The sequence below is a fragment of the Pangasianodon hypophthalmus genome, chromosome 20 (genome assembly GCF_027358585.1).
Source record: "Pangasianodon hypophthalmus isolate fPanHyp1 chromosome 20, fPanHyp1.pri, whole genome shotgun sequence".
NCBI classification, from domain to species: domain Eukaryota; kingdom Metazoa; phylum Chordata; class Actinopteri; order Siluriformes; family Pangasiidae; genus Pangasianodon; species Pangasianodon hypophthalmus.
This window is the reverse complement of record NC_069729.1, coordinates 11,840,153-11,858,896: the sequence shown is the minus strand read 5'-3', so window position 1 is coordinate 11,858,896 and position 18,744 is coordinate 11,840,153. Positions and strand designations below refer to the sequence as shown.

The 18,744-nt window shown below is 38.2% G+C and overlaps 1 protein-coding gene across 1 annotated transcript in view; it reads left to right on the top strand.

Moving 5' to 3' along the window:
- Positions 1-18,744, top strand: part of phf2 (PHD finger protein 2) — a 46,914-nt gene that overhangs the window by 16,378 nt on the left and 11,792 nt on the right. Inside the window, exons 4-16 of the mRNA XM_026932571.3 lie at positions 427-587; positions 1,631-1,772; positions 3,721-3,907; positions 8,043-8,205; positions 9,663-9,750; positions 11,505-11,611; positions 14,977-15,068; positions 15,170-15,259; positions 15,406-15,753; positions 15,854-15,970; positions 16,756-16,871; positions 17,159-17,337; positions 17,533-17,606. Of these exons, the coding sequence (XP_026788372.1) occupies positions 427-587; positions 1,631-1,772; positions 3,721-3,907; positions 8,043-8,205; positions 9,663-9,750; positions 11,505-11,611; positions 14,977-15,068; positions 15,170-15,259; positions 15,406-15,753; positions 15,854-15,970; positions 16,756-16,871; positions 17,159-17,337; positions 17,533-17,606 (1,864 nt within the window). The remainder of the gene's footprint in view (positions 1-426; positions 588-1,630; positions 1,773-3,720; positions 3,908-8,042; positions 8,206-9,662; positions 9,751-11,504; positions 11,612-14,976; positions 15,069-15,169; positions 15,260-15,405; positions 15,754-15,853; positions 15,971-16,755; positions 16,872-17,158; positions 17,338-17,532; positions 17,607-18,744) is intronic.

Below are 18,744 nucleotides of genomic sequence, written 5' to 3'. Positions count from 1 at the left end.
TGTATTATGTGTAGAAGTAGAAAACAGGGGATTGTAATTGTAATTGTTTAGCCTGTCAGCACTAGGGAAGAAACACTTTTTGAATTGTCAGGATTTGAATGTGAGAAACTGGAAATACACTATGTGCAGGGTGTGACAGGGTGTGTACACTGGCATATTTAGTGATGCCTTCACTATCGTCTACATGATAGTCATAATGCACTGTGCCATTTAAATATCAACCACAATCCATCACAATCCAGACACGTCACTTCATATCCATTGCACACACACACACACACACATATATATATATATATATATATATATATATATATACACATACATATTTCTTTGTAAGTGTTCTATAATGAGCTCTTATATCTCCAGTATATGAAAGAAATAGTATTGGCACCATTTAGAACGTAGCGTTGTGCTTTCTTGCAGCTCAGAGGACGTGGTGGTCAAGCTCAGTGGGAATCAGCTGACCTTGGACTATCTAGAAGAAAACGGCTTCAACGAGCCCATCCTGATCCAGAAGAAAGAGGGCCTTGGGATGACCATGCCTGCTCCAACCTTCTACGTCAGTGATGTCGAAAACTATGTTGGTAAGACCTTTTAAGGTTTGTTATATATCTTTATCATGTTTATTAACTTGTAGGTATGATAACTCAATAATTATTATGTCCAGATATGCTGATGACAAAAAGAGCTTCCTGCTTCTTGTAATTAAATCAGTGAGAACTATAGAGAGATTTTTTATATATTAGGGGTGTGATGATATACAGGTAAGAGGGTGTACTGTAATCAGAAAAGCTGAAATAGTAATACAGGTCACTGTGTGATATCCAATATAGATAAACATGTTACTAAAACATTATCTCCAGTGCAACACAAGATTTTAAAAACAAGTTGACGCAATTTTTAGGGAAAAAACCCAAATGATTATTAAATTGTTTTGATACATGGCTAAGCTTGATTCTGGTCCACTGGTTCATACATCTTAAAGCCAGACTTTGCCATGGGGTTTTTAACTCTTGAATAATTTTGCTTTTAAGGGATATTTTTCCTATAAAATTATGCACAATATGCACGAGTCACAATAAGGTTTTTAGATAATTCCATAAACTTCATGAAATGTTTGTTTTTAAAAAGGGTATTGTAATGAAAAATGCAGTTAGTATGCAATTTGTAATTATTAAAGAAGTAACTATAGTACTAATGTACTATTTTTAGCCTGTTAGAGTCTGGTCCTTACACAAATATTTTAGCAGTTTCTGTAACTGAATAATTGAAAAGCAGTGCTGCTACTGTATTTTGAAATTTGTAAAAGCACATTGAAAATTGTGATATTGTGTTGGGACAATTGGTGTAATTTTCACATTATCCCAGCACTGTTTCATATGCAGTTAAAATAGGGTTTAAGTATAAACAAGAAGAAATTCCACCCTATCTTTACCAAGTAAAAAACAACAGTAGTTCATTATTTGAACATCATTGACAGTGGCGTACATGAAGCTGCCCTCGGTAGTGTTCACTAGAGGGCATCAGTGCATCACAAACTCTTAACCCTGAAACAAGTTTCACTATGCTGAGTCAGTGTTTTGAATCACAATCAGTGGTACTGAAATGTTTCTCTTTCTTATTCCAGGGCCTGATATTCTTGTGGATGTTGTCGATGTCACCAAACAGACAGACAGCAAAATGAAGTTAAAAGAATTTGTGGATTATTATTACAGCACAAACAGAAAGAAAGTGTTAAACGTCATCAATCTGGAATTCTCCCAGACAAGGTGAGCACAACAGTGCGGATTTCTCCAACGTTTATGGCATAGTGTGTTTAAACAGTATTTATTAACAATAAACTATTGGTTCACCTGTGAAGATTTCTCTTAAAACATGTCACTCATATAGTAAAAATTGTCCAAAATGTATTTTCCTGACATAAATAAAACTCAAGAACAATACATGACCTGCTCTTTCGATCTTTTGTTGAAACCCCTTAAATTGTTATAAAATAAAAACTTTTGAAACCTATAAAAAGACAGAGGCTATTTGCACCCAAGTGTAAATAAAAATGTATAGAAATGTTTGCACCCTTGTAGCTCAACCTCTCTCTATCACTCTCTATAACAACGAGTATGGGAATGTGAGGGCAAACACATGCAGTGTTGAGCAATTTGTTGCTAGATTTGGTGAGGTTTTAGTCTCCTTTAGTGCCTTTATTTAAAAAAAAAAAAGCCTAGGGACAAATCTAGTGACTTTTTGAGCAGATATTGACTGTTCTGCACTTGATACGGCTCTCCAGCTCTTATCACAGCTGTTGGTTATACAAGTCGTTTGTCCCACCGCACACTTCTTTCTTCACTTCTTTCTTCTTGACGATTCGATGAATGTGCAAATTAGCCCATGCAATTAGCTCACCTGGCGACTTGTAGTGAAGTTTTCAGCATACATTAACTACTTTCCTCTGAAAAGAGTTTGCAGCGCTGAACACATGCTAGCGAAGTTGGTTACTGCTTAATACAAATTCACAATTTGTTTGTTGGCAACCTTGGCTACTGTTTTACCCAACATACTAGTTAGGCTTAATTTAGTTAGCTTGCTACTTCGGTTACTGATTTAGACAATATAAACTAGCCTAATGTTAGCTAACTTACCATCAAATGTAGCTGCCTGCTTACACAATATAATAACCTAGCATCTAATGTTAGTTAGTTTGCTGGTACATGGGTTTAATTAAATTGTTTAAACTGTTAGTGAACTTGGCTACTAAGTCTAATAGCTACAGTTCAGTATGTAGTATGTAGCAGGCTAGCTTAGCTAATGTTGCTAATTAAGGATGAGCCAATTCTGTTTGTTTTGCAAACTTACCTTTTTGTGTGTTTAGGAAGAAATATTTGTGATGTGCTTCTGGTGCTAATTTATTACAATGGTGTTTTTTAGGAGAAGAATTTTCAATTATCTTAAAACATTGTTGTAATGGTAACGGTCAGGCTTTGTTGTTAGCACCTAGAAACAAATGAGCAAGAGCTTCTTTTCTCACTCCAACCCAGAAGTGTTGGAGATAGCTAATATTGGACTCAGAATTCCAGTGCAATGCAGTTGTGGTGAGCCGTGGCAAAGACTTGGCTCAGCTAGTTAGTGTTCTAGGAGACGAGGGAATTAAAGTCGAAGCTTTGGAAGCTGATCTGTTTGAGTGTACAGATGAGGAGATGACGGAGTTGGACAGAATAAGGGAATAAAGCGCTGCCGCATTGCTCTCATTAGGTAGAGATCAAGGGCCACTGGCATCACTATCAGCAGGTAGTTGAACATAATCGTGGGTAATGTAGGAAACTGTTAAGTAAACTGAAAATAGACCAACATTTCTAAGAAAGAACTGTAAAGTAAACAAGTCGGCTCAGATTTCAGTACAAAATAAATCTCGGATGCCACTAATGATCAGATGTTAACTGTAAATATTAACATGCAGATCATTCAGGGTGGATCTTTCTTTCAAGGGTGCAAATTGCTGTACTGCGCAGCTCCTGCTGCAAATTGACTTTCTGTCAAATAGGGAAGAAGGTTACATGTCACACATATATGCAATCTATTTCACTGCTGTAAAATGTACTGTGTGATGTCTCTGTTGACAGTAACAAAGAACCCAAACAGTATGGACACTAATGTAATAACATTACATTACAAAATATAAATGGGTACATTTTGTCTTTATAGTCTGTGTGTCTTTTTTTCCAGGATGGCTAGTATTGTCGAGAGTCCGCAGATTGTGAGGAGGCTGTCATGGGTGGAGAACTACTGGCCTGATGATGCTCTGCTCGGGAAGCCCCAAGTAACCAAATACTGTTTGATCTGCGTGAAAGACAGCTACACCGATTTCCATATTGAGTGTGCTGGTGCCTCTGTGTGGTACCATGTCCTGAAGGTGAATATCCTGAGATTTTTATTCTACATTTTTTAACAATTGTTTGGGTATAATTAAAAAAAAAAGGTTAGTGCTGCTGTTTGTTGGTATAAATAACAGATACAGATTTGTTGAGTATATGAATTAGTACTGAGCAGCATTCAAAAAAACATTTCTGCATTTGTTACAGTCCAAGTCCATCCTTAGGGTTGATAGATAAATAGTTTGATAATAAATAAATAAATAAATCTGTAGATATCTCTAGATATCTCTATCTGTAGATACATCTATCTCTATATAGATCTATAGATAGATGTGAAATCAGTAAACAAATAGAAAACAAACAAAAGAGTCAATTAATAAAAAGTGCTGCAATAGAGGAAGATAAGTTTTTTCTTGTTTTATTTATCTACATACGACATCCAATGTCATATCATTTTGTTGATCTGTTAATATGCCATATAATACTAAATATCTGCAAAAATCTGAATCCAGCAAACCTTAACACAAATGTACTACATTATCTTTTTTCTAAAACTTAACTGCATGAACACGAGAACTGAAGCAGATGGTATCTTGCCACTCTGTGATGTCTGTATATTAAGGTGGTCATTATGATTATGAACTTATAATTTCATTCATATCCCAGTGACCACCATCTATTTTACTGTGAGGTTTAAAACACTTCCTTTGACAAAATAAGACAGTGGTTTCTTAGTTTAAAAACTCTTGGCCATGACTCATTTAGTGTTTCATCGACTCAATTTGCAAGGTTTTCTCTATAAACATAAAGGAAGGCTGTGCTACTCACTTGTTCCACAGACCTAATGCTGTAATATGTAATCAAACAGGCCACCAGAAACTTTCCACTTTCTTATGACAGCTAACAGCGGTAACATTTAATCCTGCAGACTGACAAGGTCAAAGTAGTTAAGAAATCATTATGCAAAAATAAACAAGTTTCTGAACTGAAACAGCCAATAAAAAATATAAACTTGTGTTTCTGACACCAAGAACACACAGACTTCATATAGAGCTGTGAGACGCCTTCTGTGAGTTCTAGCTAAGATGGAGGTAAAATCCCAAACTAAAGGAAACAGGGAAAGGAAACACCAACAGCAAGTATTTTAATAGAGCACAAGGTACCAGAACAGCTTCAGTTTGCCTTGGCATAGATTCGGCAGAGGTGTGGAGCTTTACTGCTGGGGTGAAACAATAAATTCCACCATTTAGTATGTTAGTATGGGGGGTGAGGCAAAAGCCTACACCTCCCATAAGAGTTCATTTGGGTTGAGATCTGGTGACCCAGACTGTTATGGAATAAGGTTTACTTTACTGTCTCAAAAATCCCTTAATTTTTAAAAGTCACTGAATTTTTACACATACTAACCTACATAATATATATATATATGTATATATATATATATATATATATATATATATATATATATATATATATATACACACACACACACAGTCAGGTCCATAAGTATTTGGACAGTGACACAATTTTTGTAATTATGCCTCTGTACTCCACCACAATGGTTTAGAAATGAAGCAATCAAGATGTTGTAGACTTTCAGCTTTAATTCAAGGGGGTTATAAATATATTGCATTAACTGTTTAGGAATTACAGCCATTTTTTACAGAGTTCCTCCATTTTCACAGGCTCAAAAGTAATTGGACAATTGACTGATAAGCAGTTTCATGGCCAGATGTGGCCTGTTTCCTCGTTATTTCATGACAAATTAAGGAGATGAAAGGCCTGGAGTTTTGGAGATTGTAAGCGCTGAATTTGCATTTGGTAGCTGTTCATGGGAACTCTCAATATGCGGTCCAAAGAGGTGTCGATGCAAGTGAAGGAGGCCATCATTAGGCTGAGAAAACAGAACAGACCTGTCAGAGAGATAGTTGAAATTTTAGGAGTGACCTAACAATTTGATACATTGTTAAAACACCAAAAGGCCTGGAAGACCACTGAAGACAGCTAAAGTGGATGATTGCAGAATTACTTCATTTCAGATCCATGTTGGTGGTGTACAGAGGCAAAATTATGAAAATTGTGAAAATTATAATATTGTGTAGGCCCCCCTTGTGCCACCAAAACAGATCTGGGGAATTTAGAGGCCAATTCAACACCTTGAACTCTTTGTCATGTTCCTCAAACCATTCCTGAACAATTTTTGCAGTGTGGCAGGGCGCATTATCCTGCTGAAAGAGGCCACTGTCATTAGGGAATATCATTGCCATGAAGGGATGTACGTGGTCTGCAACAATGTTTAGGTAGCTGGTACGTGCCAAAGTAACATCCACATGAATGACAGAACCCAAGGTTTCCCTGCAGAACATTGTCCAGAGCATCACACTGCCTCCGTCAGGTTGCCTTCTTCCCGTAGGGCATCCTGGTGCCATCTCTTCCCCAGGTAAATGATGCACATGCACCTGGCCATCCACTTGTTGTAAAAGAAAATGGGATTCATCAGACCAGGCCACCATCTTCCATTGCTCCATGGTCCAGTTCTGATGCTCCTGTGACCATTGTAGGTGCTTTCACAGGTGGACAGGGGTCAACATGGGCACTCTGACCAGTCTGACGCTATGCAGCCCCATATGCAGCAAGCTGTAATGCACTGTGTGTTCTGACACCTTTTTATCATAGCCAGCGTTAACTTTTTCAGCAATTTGTGCTACAGTAGCTCTTCTGTGGAATGGGTCCTGATGGGCTAGCCTTCCTTGCCCACACGCATCAGTGAGCCTTGGGTGCCCATGACCCTGTCGCCGGTTCACCGGTTGTCCTTTCCTGGACCACTTTTGGTAGGTACTAACCACTCCATACCGGGAACACCCCACAAGACCTGCAGTTTTGGAGATGCTCTGACCCAGTCGTCTAGCCATCACAATTTGGCTTTCGTCAAAGTCACTCAGATCCTTACGCTTGCCCATTTTTCCTGCTTCCAACACATCAACTTTGAGAACTGACTGTTTACTTGCTGCCTAATATATCCCACCCCTAGACAGGTACTATTGTAATGAGATAATGTTATTCCCTTCACCTGTCAGGTACAGTCTGGTCTTGAAAGAAATCAGCCCCAGCCTTGCTTCTTCATACCATTTTGTGTATTTTTCTTACGTTGTTTGTGGTGCTGTTGTACTTGGTTCCACAAAAATAGTAAATAATCCACTTCAGGATATTTATTTAAAAAAAAAAATCTGATGTGGATGCCAAAATGCAGTTTGTATTGTTTGAAAGACAGGGGGCTTAGCCCTGCTAGCACATATAAATGCAGAAACCAGCCATCTCTGCCCTTAGATGGGATATTTAGGAGTTCTATTACTGTATTCTTTATAGCTCTCATTTACTCAAGTGTGTATATTAAAATTCTGTGTGTATATTAAAACTGAAGCACTTTCTCTAAGGTAAGGTAGTTCTGTTTCTCATAAATAGTAATAAATAGTATACTGTATTTCCAGCAGGTAGTATGTTGGGATGCAGTAGGGTGTATTTTCTGAGTGTTTTTTTTTATTAGGTCATAATGTACAGCAGTTGTCTTTGTAAAGCGTCAAAATCATTAACAAGCACAGGTCACATGAATGTTGATCAAATTGATCAAGTAGCAAAAAAAGCTAACGTGATAGACTCCTCAAACTAGCATAGTTATGTGAAGAAAGATCCAGTTGCAAACCTCACATGACTTACCAAATATTATGAACATTAGCTAAGAACTGAAGTTGAGTTAAAGCAAAGCTAAACAGCATTAAACAGTAATAAACAACACTTTGCTTTCTCCTGTGAAAAGTAATTCATTGTTCTGTTGGTTTGAAATGTCAATGATTATTATATCCTAATGCTGCACAAATATTTGTGGATGCTCTGAATTCAATTCAGCTCAATGGGGAATCTGGAAGACAGCAGCACTGCAGACACATGAATTTTTCCCCAATGCAGCAACTAGCTTTCTAGTATACATGATTAAAATTGACTTGCTTGCAGTGCATTATGGGAATACAGACAGGAACTACAGTCCATTAGTCTTATAATGGATTCCATGTGTTCCAGCTTTTGGGACATAAAATGGTTGATGTTCTGAGAAGAACACTACTAGACATTATTATAGCATTTGTGACATAGCATGTAACATATTGCCTTCATCCTCAGGGTGAGAAGATCTTCTTCCTGATCAAGCCCACCTCAGCCAACCTGTCTCTGTACGAGCGCTGGAGATCCTCCTCCAACCATTGCGAGATGTTCTTCGCTGACCAGGTGGACAAGTGCTACAAATGCACGTTGAAGCAGGGCCAGACACTCTTCATTCCATCAGGTGATTACTGAATATGGGAGAATCATAAAGCCATTGCATATGTATTGGTCAGTCAGTGGAAAGCACTGTGTTGTGGTGTCAGAAACTAGAAAAGTTTGTTTCAATATCTGAACTACTCTGTAGCTTTGTAACATTTTATTATATCTTGTTATACGTTACATGGCCAAACGTATGTGGACACCTGACCATCACACCCATGTGCTTGCTGAACATCCCATTCCAGATTAAGTCCTCCCTTTGCTGTTATAATAACCTCCACTCTTCTGGGAAGGCTTTCCTCTAGATTTTGGAGCGTGGCTCCGGGGATTTGTGCTCATTCAGCCATAAGAGCATCAGTGAGGCCAGGCACTGATGTTGGGTGAGAAAGCCAAGCTCCAGTTCATCCCAAAGGTGTTCAGTGGGGTTGATGTCAGGGCTCTGTGCAGGCCACTCGAGTTCTTCCACTTCAGCCTTGGCAAACCATGTCTTCATGGACCTTGCTTTGTGCACAGGGGCATTGTCCTGCTGGCACAGGTTTTGGCCTCTTAGTTCAAGTGAAAAAAAATCTTAATGATACAGCATACAAAGAAATTCTATGCAATTCTTTGCTTCCCACATTGTGGCAACAGTTTGGGGAAGACCCACATATGGCTGTGATGTCCTCAAGTGTCCACAAACTTTTGATCATATAGTGTATATAAAAAGAAAATATGTCTAAAAAGTTTTTTTACCTATCCAGATCATTTTGAATATGTAATAGTAGCAAGTCAGTTAACATGATCTTGATGGTTCTCCACTTCTGAGTTGATTAAATCCTTGAAATGAGTGAAGAAAGGTCTTCAAGATTTAACCATGAGCTGCGTCCCCTTGTTTCACTGCTAGTAAATGTGTGGTGGTCTGGCAAAACCCTTGAGATATCACTGTGGCTGAATTCTGCCAAAAAGATTTGCCAAAGTTGGGTTTTATTATTTATACCACACTTTGATACCTCAACCATAAATATATTTTGGCAAAAAAAGAGAGAATATTTTATTTAATTTCTACCTTGCCTAGATTATCTTTCTGCAAAAATCACGTCAGGCAAGGAGTCAGTTTAAGAAGCACTGTGGTTAAAAAAAATAGTAACTCTGCCTAAAGATGTCTAAAATTTTGCTAGCTAACTGCTTTTTCACATAGTGAATGTCAGGCCTTGATCAAGTTGTTGGATAGTTAAGTGTCACAGTGAATGATCAGATAATAAACAGATAATAATAATAATTGATCAGATACTGGCTGTCAAACTATCTGCAATGCTCCTGTACCACAGTCAGAGTTAAATCTTCAAAAGAAATTTTCTCTCTTTTCAAATTTGGGGTAAATGTGCTTTAAAAATTACTTGTGATGAAGGTACATATGTAAAATTTTCACCATGTAAAAGGTTTTTTCCAGGCTATGTGAATAGTGTAACTCTGCTGAACTCGTGTTATCTGTCCCTGCAGGATGGATTAATGCAGTATTGACACCCGTGGACTGTCTAGCCTTCGCTGGACACTTTGTCCACGATCTAAGTGTTGAGATGCAGATGAGGTCAGTGACATTTCTCCTTTTAGTACTTCTCCTTTTAGTACTTTAAAGGCAATGTGACAGTGATAATTATTTTTCATAAGGTGTGTGGTATATCATGATGGAAAACATTTCTCCAGATTTGGTACTTTAGATCTGTACTTAAAAATGATATGCTGATCACTAAAGTATTACAGCGTAAAACTGTTTCCATTGTGCCTATAGTACTTAAATCTAAGAGTCAGACTCAAGGGCATCAAGCACAGGGTGTCTGCGGATCCTTAAAAAGTCTTAAATTCCTTAATGTAAAAATAAGGCCTTAGCATTAAAATGTCTTAAATCCATGTTTCAGAGGTCTTAAAAATGCAGCCGAACCGACACCATAAATAAGATTTAGATTTTATTTTTGCTCGTTGCTTTTCTAATCATGTTTGAAAAACAAAATGTGTGTTCGTCTATTTGTCACACAGACCGAACAGGTGGAACCAGCAAAAAAATTATATGTTTGCAGGGGGCTGCTAGATACGCAAACCAGACATTAGCGAATGATATAATGAGAAGAGTTTGAGCTTTAACCAAGTGGAAGTGCAAATTTAATGAAAACTGATTACATATCCCTAGTTTTGCACCATAGTTAAAACCAGTTAGTGGCAATGTGTACGTGGTCCAGTGTACATTGTGCAAGAAAGTTTTAAAACTTGGAACAGTGGGGATCAAAGCTTTGTCCCACATGCAGTGCAAAAACACAAAGCAGCTGGAGAAACCTGTCAGAAGACAACTGGCATTTCTCAGTTCTGTTCCGTCGCGCCCACCTCAGTAACACAGAGCACTGCTGCATGCCATGCACCAGCATCAATGTCAGCATCAAGCACCGTGGCTTCAGCTTCAGCAGACATCCGAACTGGACGGGCTCCTTACATAAACAAGCTCCTAGTTGCGGATATCAACAAGGAAATGGTTATTTTTATGGTTGACGAGAGCCTTAATGAAACTTCCAAAAATAAGCAATTGGACCTGCATGTCGGATATTGGGGAGATCACATACAGTAAAGATTATGTACTAGGGTCGCAATTCATGGGGCATGGGACAGCTCAGGAATTTCTCCACCATTTCAAAGTAAGTAGCAACCCATCACTAATCAGTTCTCTTTATTCTAACTAGCAATAATTATTATCTTCTGATGGAGCACTTTTGGAGTTTTACATACATGAGCTAAACTGATATCAAGATACCAGACCTACTCTCATTATTTCAGTGAGGTCACCCAGCCCTGCAGTTTACAGTTTTTATAAATCATTTTTTTCTGCAGGAATGTGCGATGCAGCTGGACTTGCTAAAGCCATTTTTATGGATAGACTGAATGTTAATTGGAGGTTTTTAGAACTGCTGTAACAAGAACATCATGAGCAGTTTGGTGGAACACAGCTGATTGTGTTGGGGAGCTGTGGCCTCCACACCCTACATAACGCCTGCAAACGTGGCTTCTCCATGTGGCAGCTGGAGACGGTTCTGAGGGTCTTGCACATTCTCTTTCTATATGTCAATAAACATTGTGTGTTAAGAATGGTAATTGGTGGTATTGTGTGTTCTTTGCAAATTTGCTGCTATGAAATTGGTCTTAAATTTCATTCTGCATGGTATTAAAAAGGTCTTAAAAAGTCTTAAATCTAACTCTCCTAAACCTGCAGATACCCTGTTAGCAGGCTGAAGTGTGCCTCTTCAAGTGCACTTTTCATTAATACACATTGTAAAAGATCATTTGCTTCTCTTCAATCAGGGCATATGAGGTGGAAAAAAGACTCAAGGTCGCTAGTCTCACTCCATTTCCCAACTTCGAGACGGCGTGCTGGTACGTGGGGAGGCACTACCTGGAGAGGTTTAAAAGTGAGTACTACTTTGTCTATTAATTGATCTCAGCCCCAACAACATTTATGTGCTCATTTTAACAAATAAAAGCCTATGTAAAATGGATTTCAGTCTAATGGTCTAATAAGCTTAGTACCAGTGAGCAGTGAACCTAGCATTTACCTAGCTAATACCTAGGTATTAGCGGGTATCATTTTGTCCTGTGAAGGCAGGACAATATAACTACAATGAAGAAATCTGAAATATTTATACTCTTGACATAATGCAAAACAAGTTTATTTAATGACATAAGGAAAAGGTCCAGATGGAGCACATCTTACATGATATGCTACATTTTTTTTTTAAATCAGCTAATTTTTTTTAAAGCTGCATTGCGTAGGATATTTTTTTTTAGTTAAAAAATTGTTATTGAGTCAGGAAGCAGAAAAAACTATATAATATGAAGTGAGTCTCCCTGACAATCCTGTGATAGTAATTCACAGTCAGCACTGAATTGGAGGGAAATTTGTAGTCATGCTGTCATACGTCATAAGCCAGTTGACATATGTCAAACGTCATCGCACTCCACCCTTAGCCACAAAAGAAGTCTGACTACACAGTGACAGACAGAAGTCACAGCAAATCAGATAAGAGGGAGTGCGAGACTGTAAACCAACAGCAGTGAAAACGTGATAGAGTCTGATATTGAAGGCTCAAGAAAGGCATTGATTTGTTTCTTATTTGGTTTGAAGCTAATGAATGATAGTCAGACGATTTTTCTTTATTACACTGTTGTGAAGTTGTTTATCTAGAAAACTCATGATAGCCAGCCTGTGAACAAAAACAGGAGATGTTTTTGTGTTTCTCTCTATTTTTGTAATTTAAATTCTGTTATATTGGGCAATAGTGAGTCATCTGGGGCGTCTGCTCGCTAGCGTGCTAACACTATCTTGCTCGTGCATAATGTGTTTGACAGGCTGGAGAACAAAATACAATGTTTAGGTAATAAAATACATGGACAACACAGATCGGTTAGTTAATAACATATGTTGTCAGCAACAGGAGGTGATATTTTAGCTTACTAGAGTTAGTGGTCTTTCGGCTTCATAGATGCACAGAGATCTCTGATGCAGATAGAATTTACCCAGCATGAGCAACGCATTGTGAGATTACAGTGGAGCAACTTAACTTGTTTTTTCACATGGTACTCAGTAACTGTGACAGTCACGTTAATGGGCACATTAAAGTTTTTTCATAATGCTTCTGTAATACTGAGAAAATGGCAGCATTTAATTATAACCTCAGAGTCATGAATACTTGGGCCATGTCCCAAACCCCATACTACCATACTAAATAGCTTGTCAATATATCATTGAGGTTATTACTTTATAGGCATGCTGCTTAGAGTTAGTTGATGTGGTTTGGACTCATATCAGACAGCGAAATTCCAAAAGTTTAAATCCTTTTGCCTTAAAAGTAGGTGAATCTGAGGAACAATACATTTCTACACTGTTTTTTAAGTCCTAAAAACTCAGAGCAAGTCTGGTTATAAATATCCAAGTAACTTCCAAGTAATTTATGATCGGTTGTAGGGTTATCATTTGTTTTTTTTTGTTTTTATTCCATTACACCTAAAAATTTATTGATTTAAATTTCAAAGAACAAATTAAGGGCAGGCAAAGTTACAGAAGGAGTTGGGTCATAAGGGTTCCTCCTCTTTCCAGCTGAGGCCTGCTGAGCAGATGAGGAGAACTCATACAGCAAAGAATATTATTGCAGTTGTTAGATCAGTGCATCATGGAGTTCACAGATGATTAGCTTCAAAAGGCAGAATCACTTGCTCCATTACAAGCCGGTTTAAACTCTTCTCAGCTGGCCTTCTGCTCTCTATTTATCTTTCCACCATTTTCTCCATCGTGCTCACGTTTCTTAATTTTGCCAGATCTCAGTAGTACACGCACAGCTGGATGGTTTGACGACAACACTTGCTCGGTGGGCTGTCTAATGTTCAGATACTTGGGAAGGGGAGTCAATTTTCAGGGTCATCTTTTTGAGATCCATGTGTGATTCAGGTGTGTGTGTGTGTGTGTGTGTGACTCATTTCCCCAACAGGCCTCCTGGCTCATTGCCAGACCCAGTGCTCCCCTCAGTCCACTCTTTTCAGCCTTCACTTTATGTTCATGTTGTTAATTTTAATGCAGTGAGCAGCATGTTTCCTGTAATGGCCATGTAGCCAGTCCAATGTAATCAGTGTCGAAGCGTGTGTTCAGAAAAAGGCACGCAACTGTTTCAGGCCCTGGCAGATTGGAGCAATCAGTTTGATGTATGAATGGTCATTGTTATTGGACAGTAATGACTGCAGGTGCCAGTGGACTCTATTTTTATTTCTGATATAATATCCCCCTGCCTTTTAGTGGAGTGTCATGCTTTTGACTGAGGGACCAGTTTCTTTAAAGTTGGAAGTAGTTCAGAATTACTAAGCAGTGTCAAAGGAGTCATCCACATTTGCTATTTTCTAATGAGGATGTCAAGAGTAGTTGTTAAAGCAGTGAGGACATACAGTGAAAACACAGTATATCAAACGATATCATAAAGGAATTGCTATAATTTATAATCTTGTGATATAAAGTGACATATTTGGCCTTCAGTTTTCATAAGCATATTAGATATATCACTAGAATCTTTTTTCTTAAAAAAGTTTTTCTTCTTTTTCTTTCTTATAGTCATTTCAAATCAAGCACCGCTGCTCTGGGTTGGGTTTGCTCAGTAACTTGCTAGCTACTCTCACAAAATGTAAAATACCAGATGGCACGTCCTGTCTCTGATATGGCTTGGAAGTATGCAATATACATGTAGATATTGCCATAAATTGCTTCACAGCACCCGTTTTTGAGTGTCTTGAGTGTTGTCAGTACCTTTATAAAACCAGCTGGCTCCATTGTTATTTGCAGTGGCTGACAGGATGTTCAAATATACTTTTTTAACATTTGTTTATTTTTGTCTTGTCGATTATTTTGTTAATGATGAAAGAACAGTTCCGGTAATGGAACTGTTACCGGTAAATTGGTAATCAGTCAAACAGCAACCCAAAAGTGAACAGACGTCAATTAGGATTATGTACCTGGAATTATGTTATTCTGTGCCTACCAGCTTCCATTTGTTGCTGTTTGGTCAAGTCATTCCTTTAAATAAAAATTATTTTCTTACCATTTTTTTTAATGTGGCCTGCTTTGATGGTGTTTTATATAAATATTGTCATGCATGTAGAGTATGATGAAAAATACCGCTCTGTTATATGATATAAAGTTAATAGCATACCTACTTACCTTGTTAAATTAGTTCCAGTAATGCATGACAGAGTAGAAATATAATCACATTTTTCCCGCCTTTTATTTATCTTGCAGGTTTACATAAGGCAAATAAACAACCAGCAGCTTACCTTGTACACGGTGCCAAAATTATCAATGGAGCCTTTAGATCATGGACTAAAAAACAGGTAGGTAATGTTTTTTTTTTTTTTAATTAAATATTGATCAGATCTGTCTAAACTGGAAATGTGTCAGGACTGGTTCATTAATCATTTTTTCCCTGCAAAAGGCCCTTCTAGAACATGAAGATGAGCTTCCTGAAAACATGAAACCCACACAGCTTATTAAAGACCTTGCCAAAGAGATTCGGATTGCTGAGGTGAGAAATATGTAAAGTATCTCTAAGAACTACAGTGAATGTTGTACACATATTTTGCTTACATGTTTATCTTAGCAGCTTTTATTGGAATCAGTAAGCTTATGGTTACTGTAAACTAAACAGCCTGGGTGTCCCTTGTCATCCAGAATGCAACTAAAGCCATAAAGAGTGAGTTGAGCAACTCCAAGCCTCCAGCAGAGGAACCCCCATCAGCCCCTTCAGAACCAGAAGAGCCGATGTCTCCATCCCATATGTCCACTCCACCTCGAGACAAACCAGCCAGGAAAAAAGCCACCAAACCTCCAAAACCACCAAAACCACCCAAGATGCCCAAGGCCCCAAAGCCCCCCAAAGTTCCTAAAGTGAAGGAGGGTGGCAAGAAGAAAGTGAAAAAAGTGAAAGAAAGTGGCCTGCCAGAGAAAAAGCCATCCAGCCTGGCAGCTCTCGAGTCCCACGCAAAGGACATCCTCAGCAAGATGGATCAGCCTAAAAAAGTAAGCGTGACCCACAGAATCAATCAGACCTGAGCTATATTTTGATAATGTTTTAAGTGTGAGAACTTCTTTTAGTCATTTCCTAATCTAAATTCTCTAGGCTCCAAAGAGTGTGATGAGCTTCATGGAAAAAGAGACCAATAAACAGAACAATGTGGAGAAGTTTGAGATGCGAGAACCCAACAAGAACAAAACAGAAGCAAAATGGAAATACAAGGTAAGACTATCTACAATTAAAAGAGCTGAACCTGGTGTTTCCTACAAAGCATACCTTATGATCATCCTTTAACATAAAATCAGCCCATAGCCAGCTTTGAACATTAATGCAAATGGTATTAAACCCCTGCCAAGTGGTGAAAGGAAGAGGGGGACTGGTCCAAAAGTGATTTACACATCTCAGATTAAAGCAATCAACAGAAATAATTCTGTGGCTCAGTCATCCTTTCTGTTTGGAACTCATCAAAGGCAGCAGCCCTTCACCCCAGCTCAGAGTTTTTACCTAATGCATTTACACTATGTCATATCCCTGACATCCTCACTAAGCATTTACATATGCCTCCCATTTCTGCTGCAAAAAGTAAGCATGTTGTGTGATTATTGTTAGATGACATGGGAGGGCTTTTGAAGGAAATGCTTAATTCTGGTGAACGGAAGACATTAGAAAGCTTTGGTTTCATGGAAAAGTCAATGCCAAACGGCCCTGGGATGTTTGTAGTCGCTCCAAGTCTTTCCTTCCAAACGCTCCTTTCAGTTCCCCAAGCACTTACAGATGGAGGGAGTCTTGGCTATATGTTCACCAAGGTCATCAGACCCCATGTGATCTGTCTTTCATTCTGATCACTTTCAGCACTGAAACAACTGGACTACTCAGACTGATTTAGATCTCAACTGTGTTTCATATCTTACAGTAAAGAGTTTTCTGTATCTATCTATCTAGCTCTCTGTCTCTCTAGCCTTTATGAGCATGATGCCTGACTAGTGTGATCTGTTTCTTTCTTGCAGAATAGCAAACCAGATTCATTACTAAAAATGGAGGAAGAGCACAAATTTGAAAAAACACCTCTAGGACATAGAGACAATAGATTTTCGTTTACAATGTCTCACAAGAAATTGCTGGGGTATGTATATCACTGTGTACATTGTTTGACAGTTTTATGGGATTAATGTGCCATTACTATTCTCTCAGTGTGTTCTTAGTTTGGCCCTGTGATTCAGGGTAGGTGATGTAGGTGCTGCATTTAAATAAATTGGGCTAAAATGGATTTATGTTCTACACCCAAAGAAGAATTGAGAATTGTAATATAGAACACATATCTCTCACTTGTTAGTTTTATGATTCATTTTGATTGTCTGATCCATTGTGGATGCTCTGTTGATGGCTCTAACATTGTTATGTTTCCCTCAGGGCAAAGACACTGAAGCCGCAGACCAACTCAAGTTTATTTGGCTCCTTACAGAATGTGAAAGAAGATAAAGCCAAGCCAGTACGAGATGAGTACGAGTACGTCTCAGATGAAGGCGAACTCAAAATTGACGAGTTCCCCATCAGGAGGAAAAAGGCTCCAGTTAAAAGGGACTTTTCCTGTGAGTAGTGCCAGTGTGGCAAGTTATACAGAATAAAAAGCAGCATTTTACTCCATATGGAACAATTTATTGTTAGTACTGGAGATGATCATTTTTCAGGAAATGAATTATAAAGACTTTGAGACACAGTTATATACTCTTTTACTAGTTTTATAGTCTATATTATTTTTAAAGGTAACCTTTTGCCTTTTTCAGTTCTGTCAAACATCCGGGCATCAGAGCCCATCCAGACATCAAAAAAGCCAAAAATGCAATCTTCGGATATTAAGGTAAGCATGAGCACCCTTTATAGTTCTTATTAGAGGACTTGAAGCCAAGGACAATTAAAGGATCAACAACCGCAACCCTTTTCTCTAAACAGACAATGACATGAACTTGAAGATGCTGATTAATTTCAAATTCTACAAAATTGGGACTTAATCACCATCCATTATTTCATGAAGTAACTAATAGATTCCTTCTGGGTGTGTTTAAAGTATACTCTCCGCAATAGAGATCATATGTGTTGGCACCCAGATCTCAGTGCTGGGCGGGTGTTCAGGCATTGCAGTAATTCCCCTTAATGTTCCAACCTAAACCAACACACAGAGGAATTCAAAGAGAGAAAGCCACAGGGCCGAGGAAAGTGTCACCACATGAGTGATGAAGGAAATATCTGTGGTGTGAACCGACAGCATACACAATCAACAACATACACAAAGGCAGACATTGCAAGCCTTTAGGGGGTCACCAAGTGAACTTCTCTGATATATGGCTTTTTGAAGGCAAGAATCTATACCTAGGAAGATCTTACTTATTTAATTAAATATTTAATTAAACATTTTAAATGTTTGTCTGTCCCAGATCATAATAAAGCTGGAATGCTTTGAGAAACCAACTGGAGGTCCCTTCACACTTAGAGAGAATACTTTTCTACATAAAACACAACAATATCTAGTATATTTATTAAGCATATTAAGAAATGAATTAATAAGGCTTAATTACAGAGAGTTTATCAAACTAATTTCCAGGACATTTATAATGTTAAACATGTGCCTGTCATCTAAAGTTTAACTATTAATCTGAAAATAAATCTGGTACTAGAGCTCTACACAAATTTGAGTGTCTTTTGAATGATATTAAAACCACTCTAAACTAGCCTAGGGGGTTCCCAAACCTTTTGGGCAAATGGCCCCAAATGGGCAATTTCTGAGACCCCAAGCCTTCATCACCCTACATTTTTTTTAAATTCCAGATTTAAAATTTAGGACTACTGTAAAATGTAAGGACTTTTTATTATGTGAGTACCATATGTGTGCATTGTAACTGACTAAAAACCAAAGGAATGCACTGGTTTACCAGTCTAGTGGGAAGAGTGAACTTGTCTTGAGTCAAGAGTCATGTCTTGACACAGCTTTTCAAAAAGTC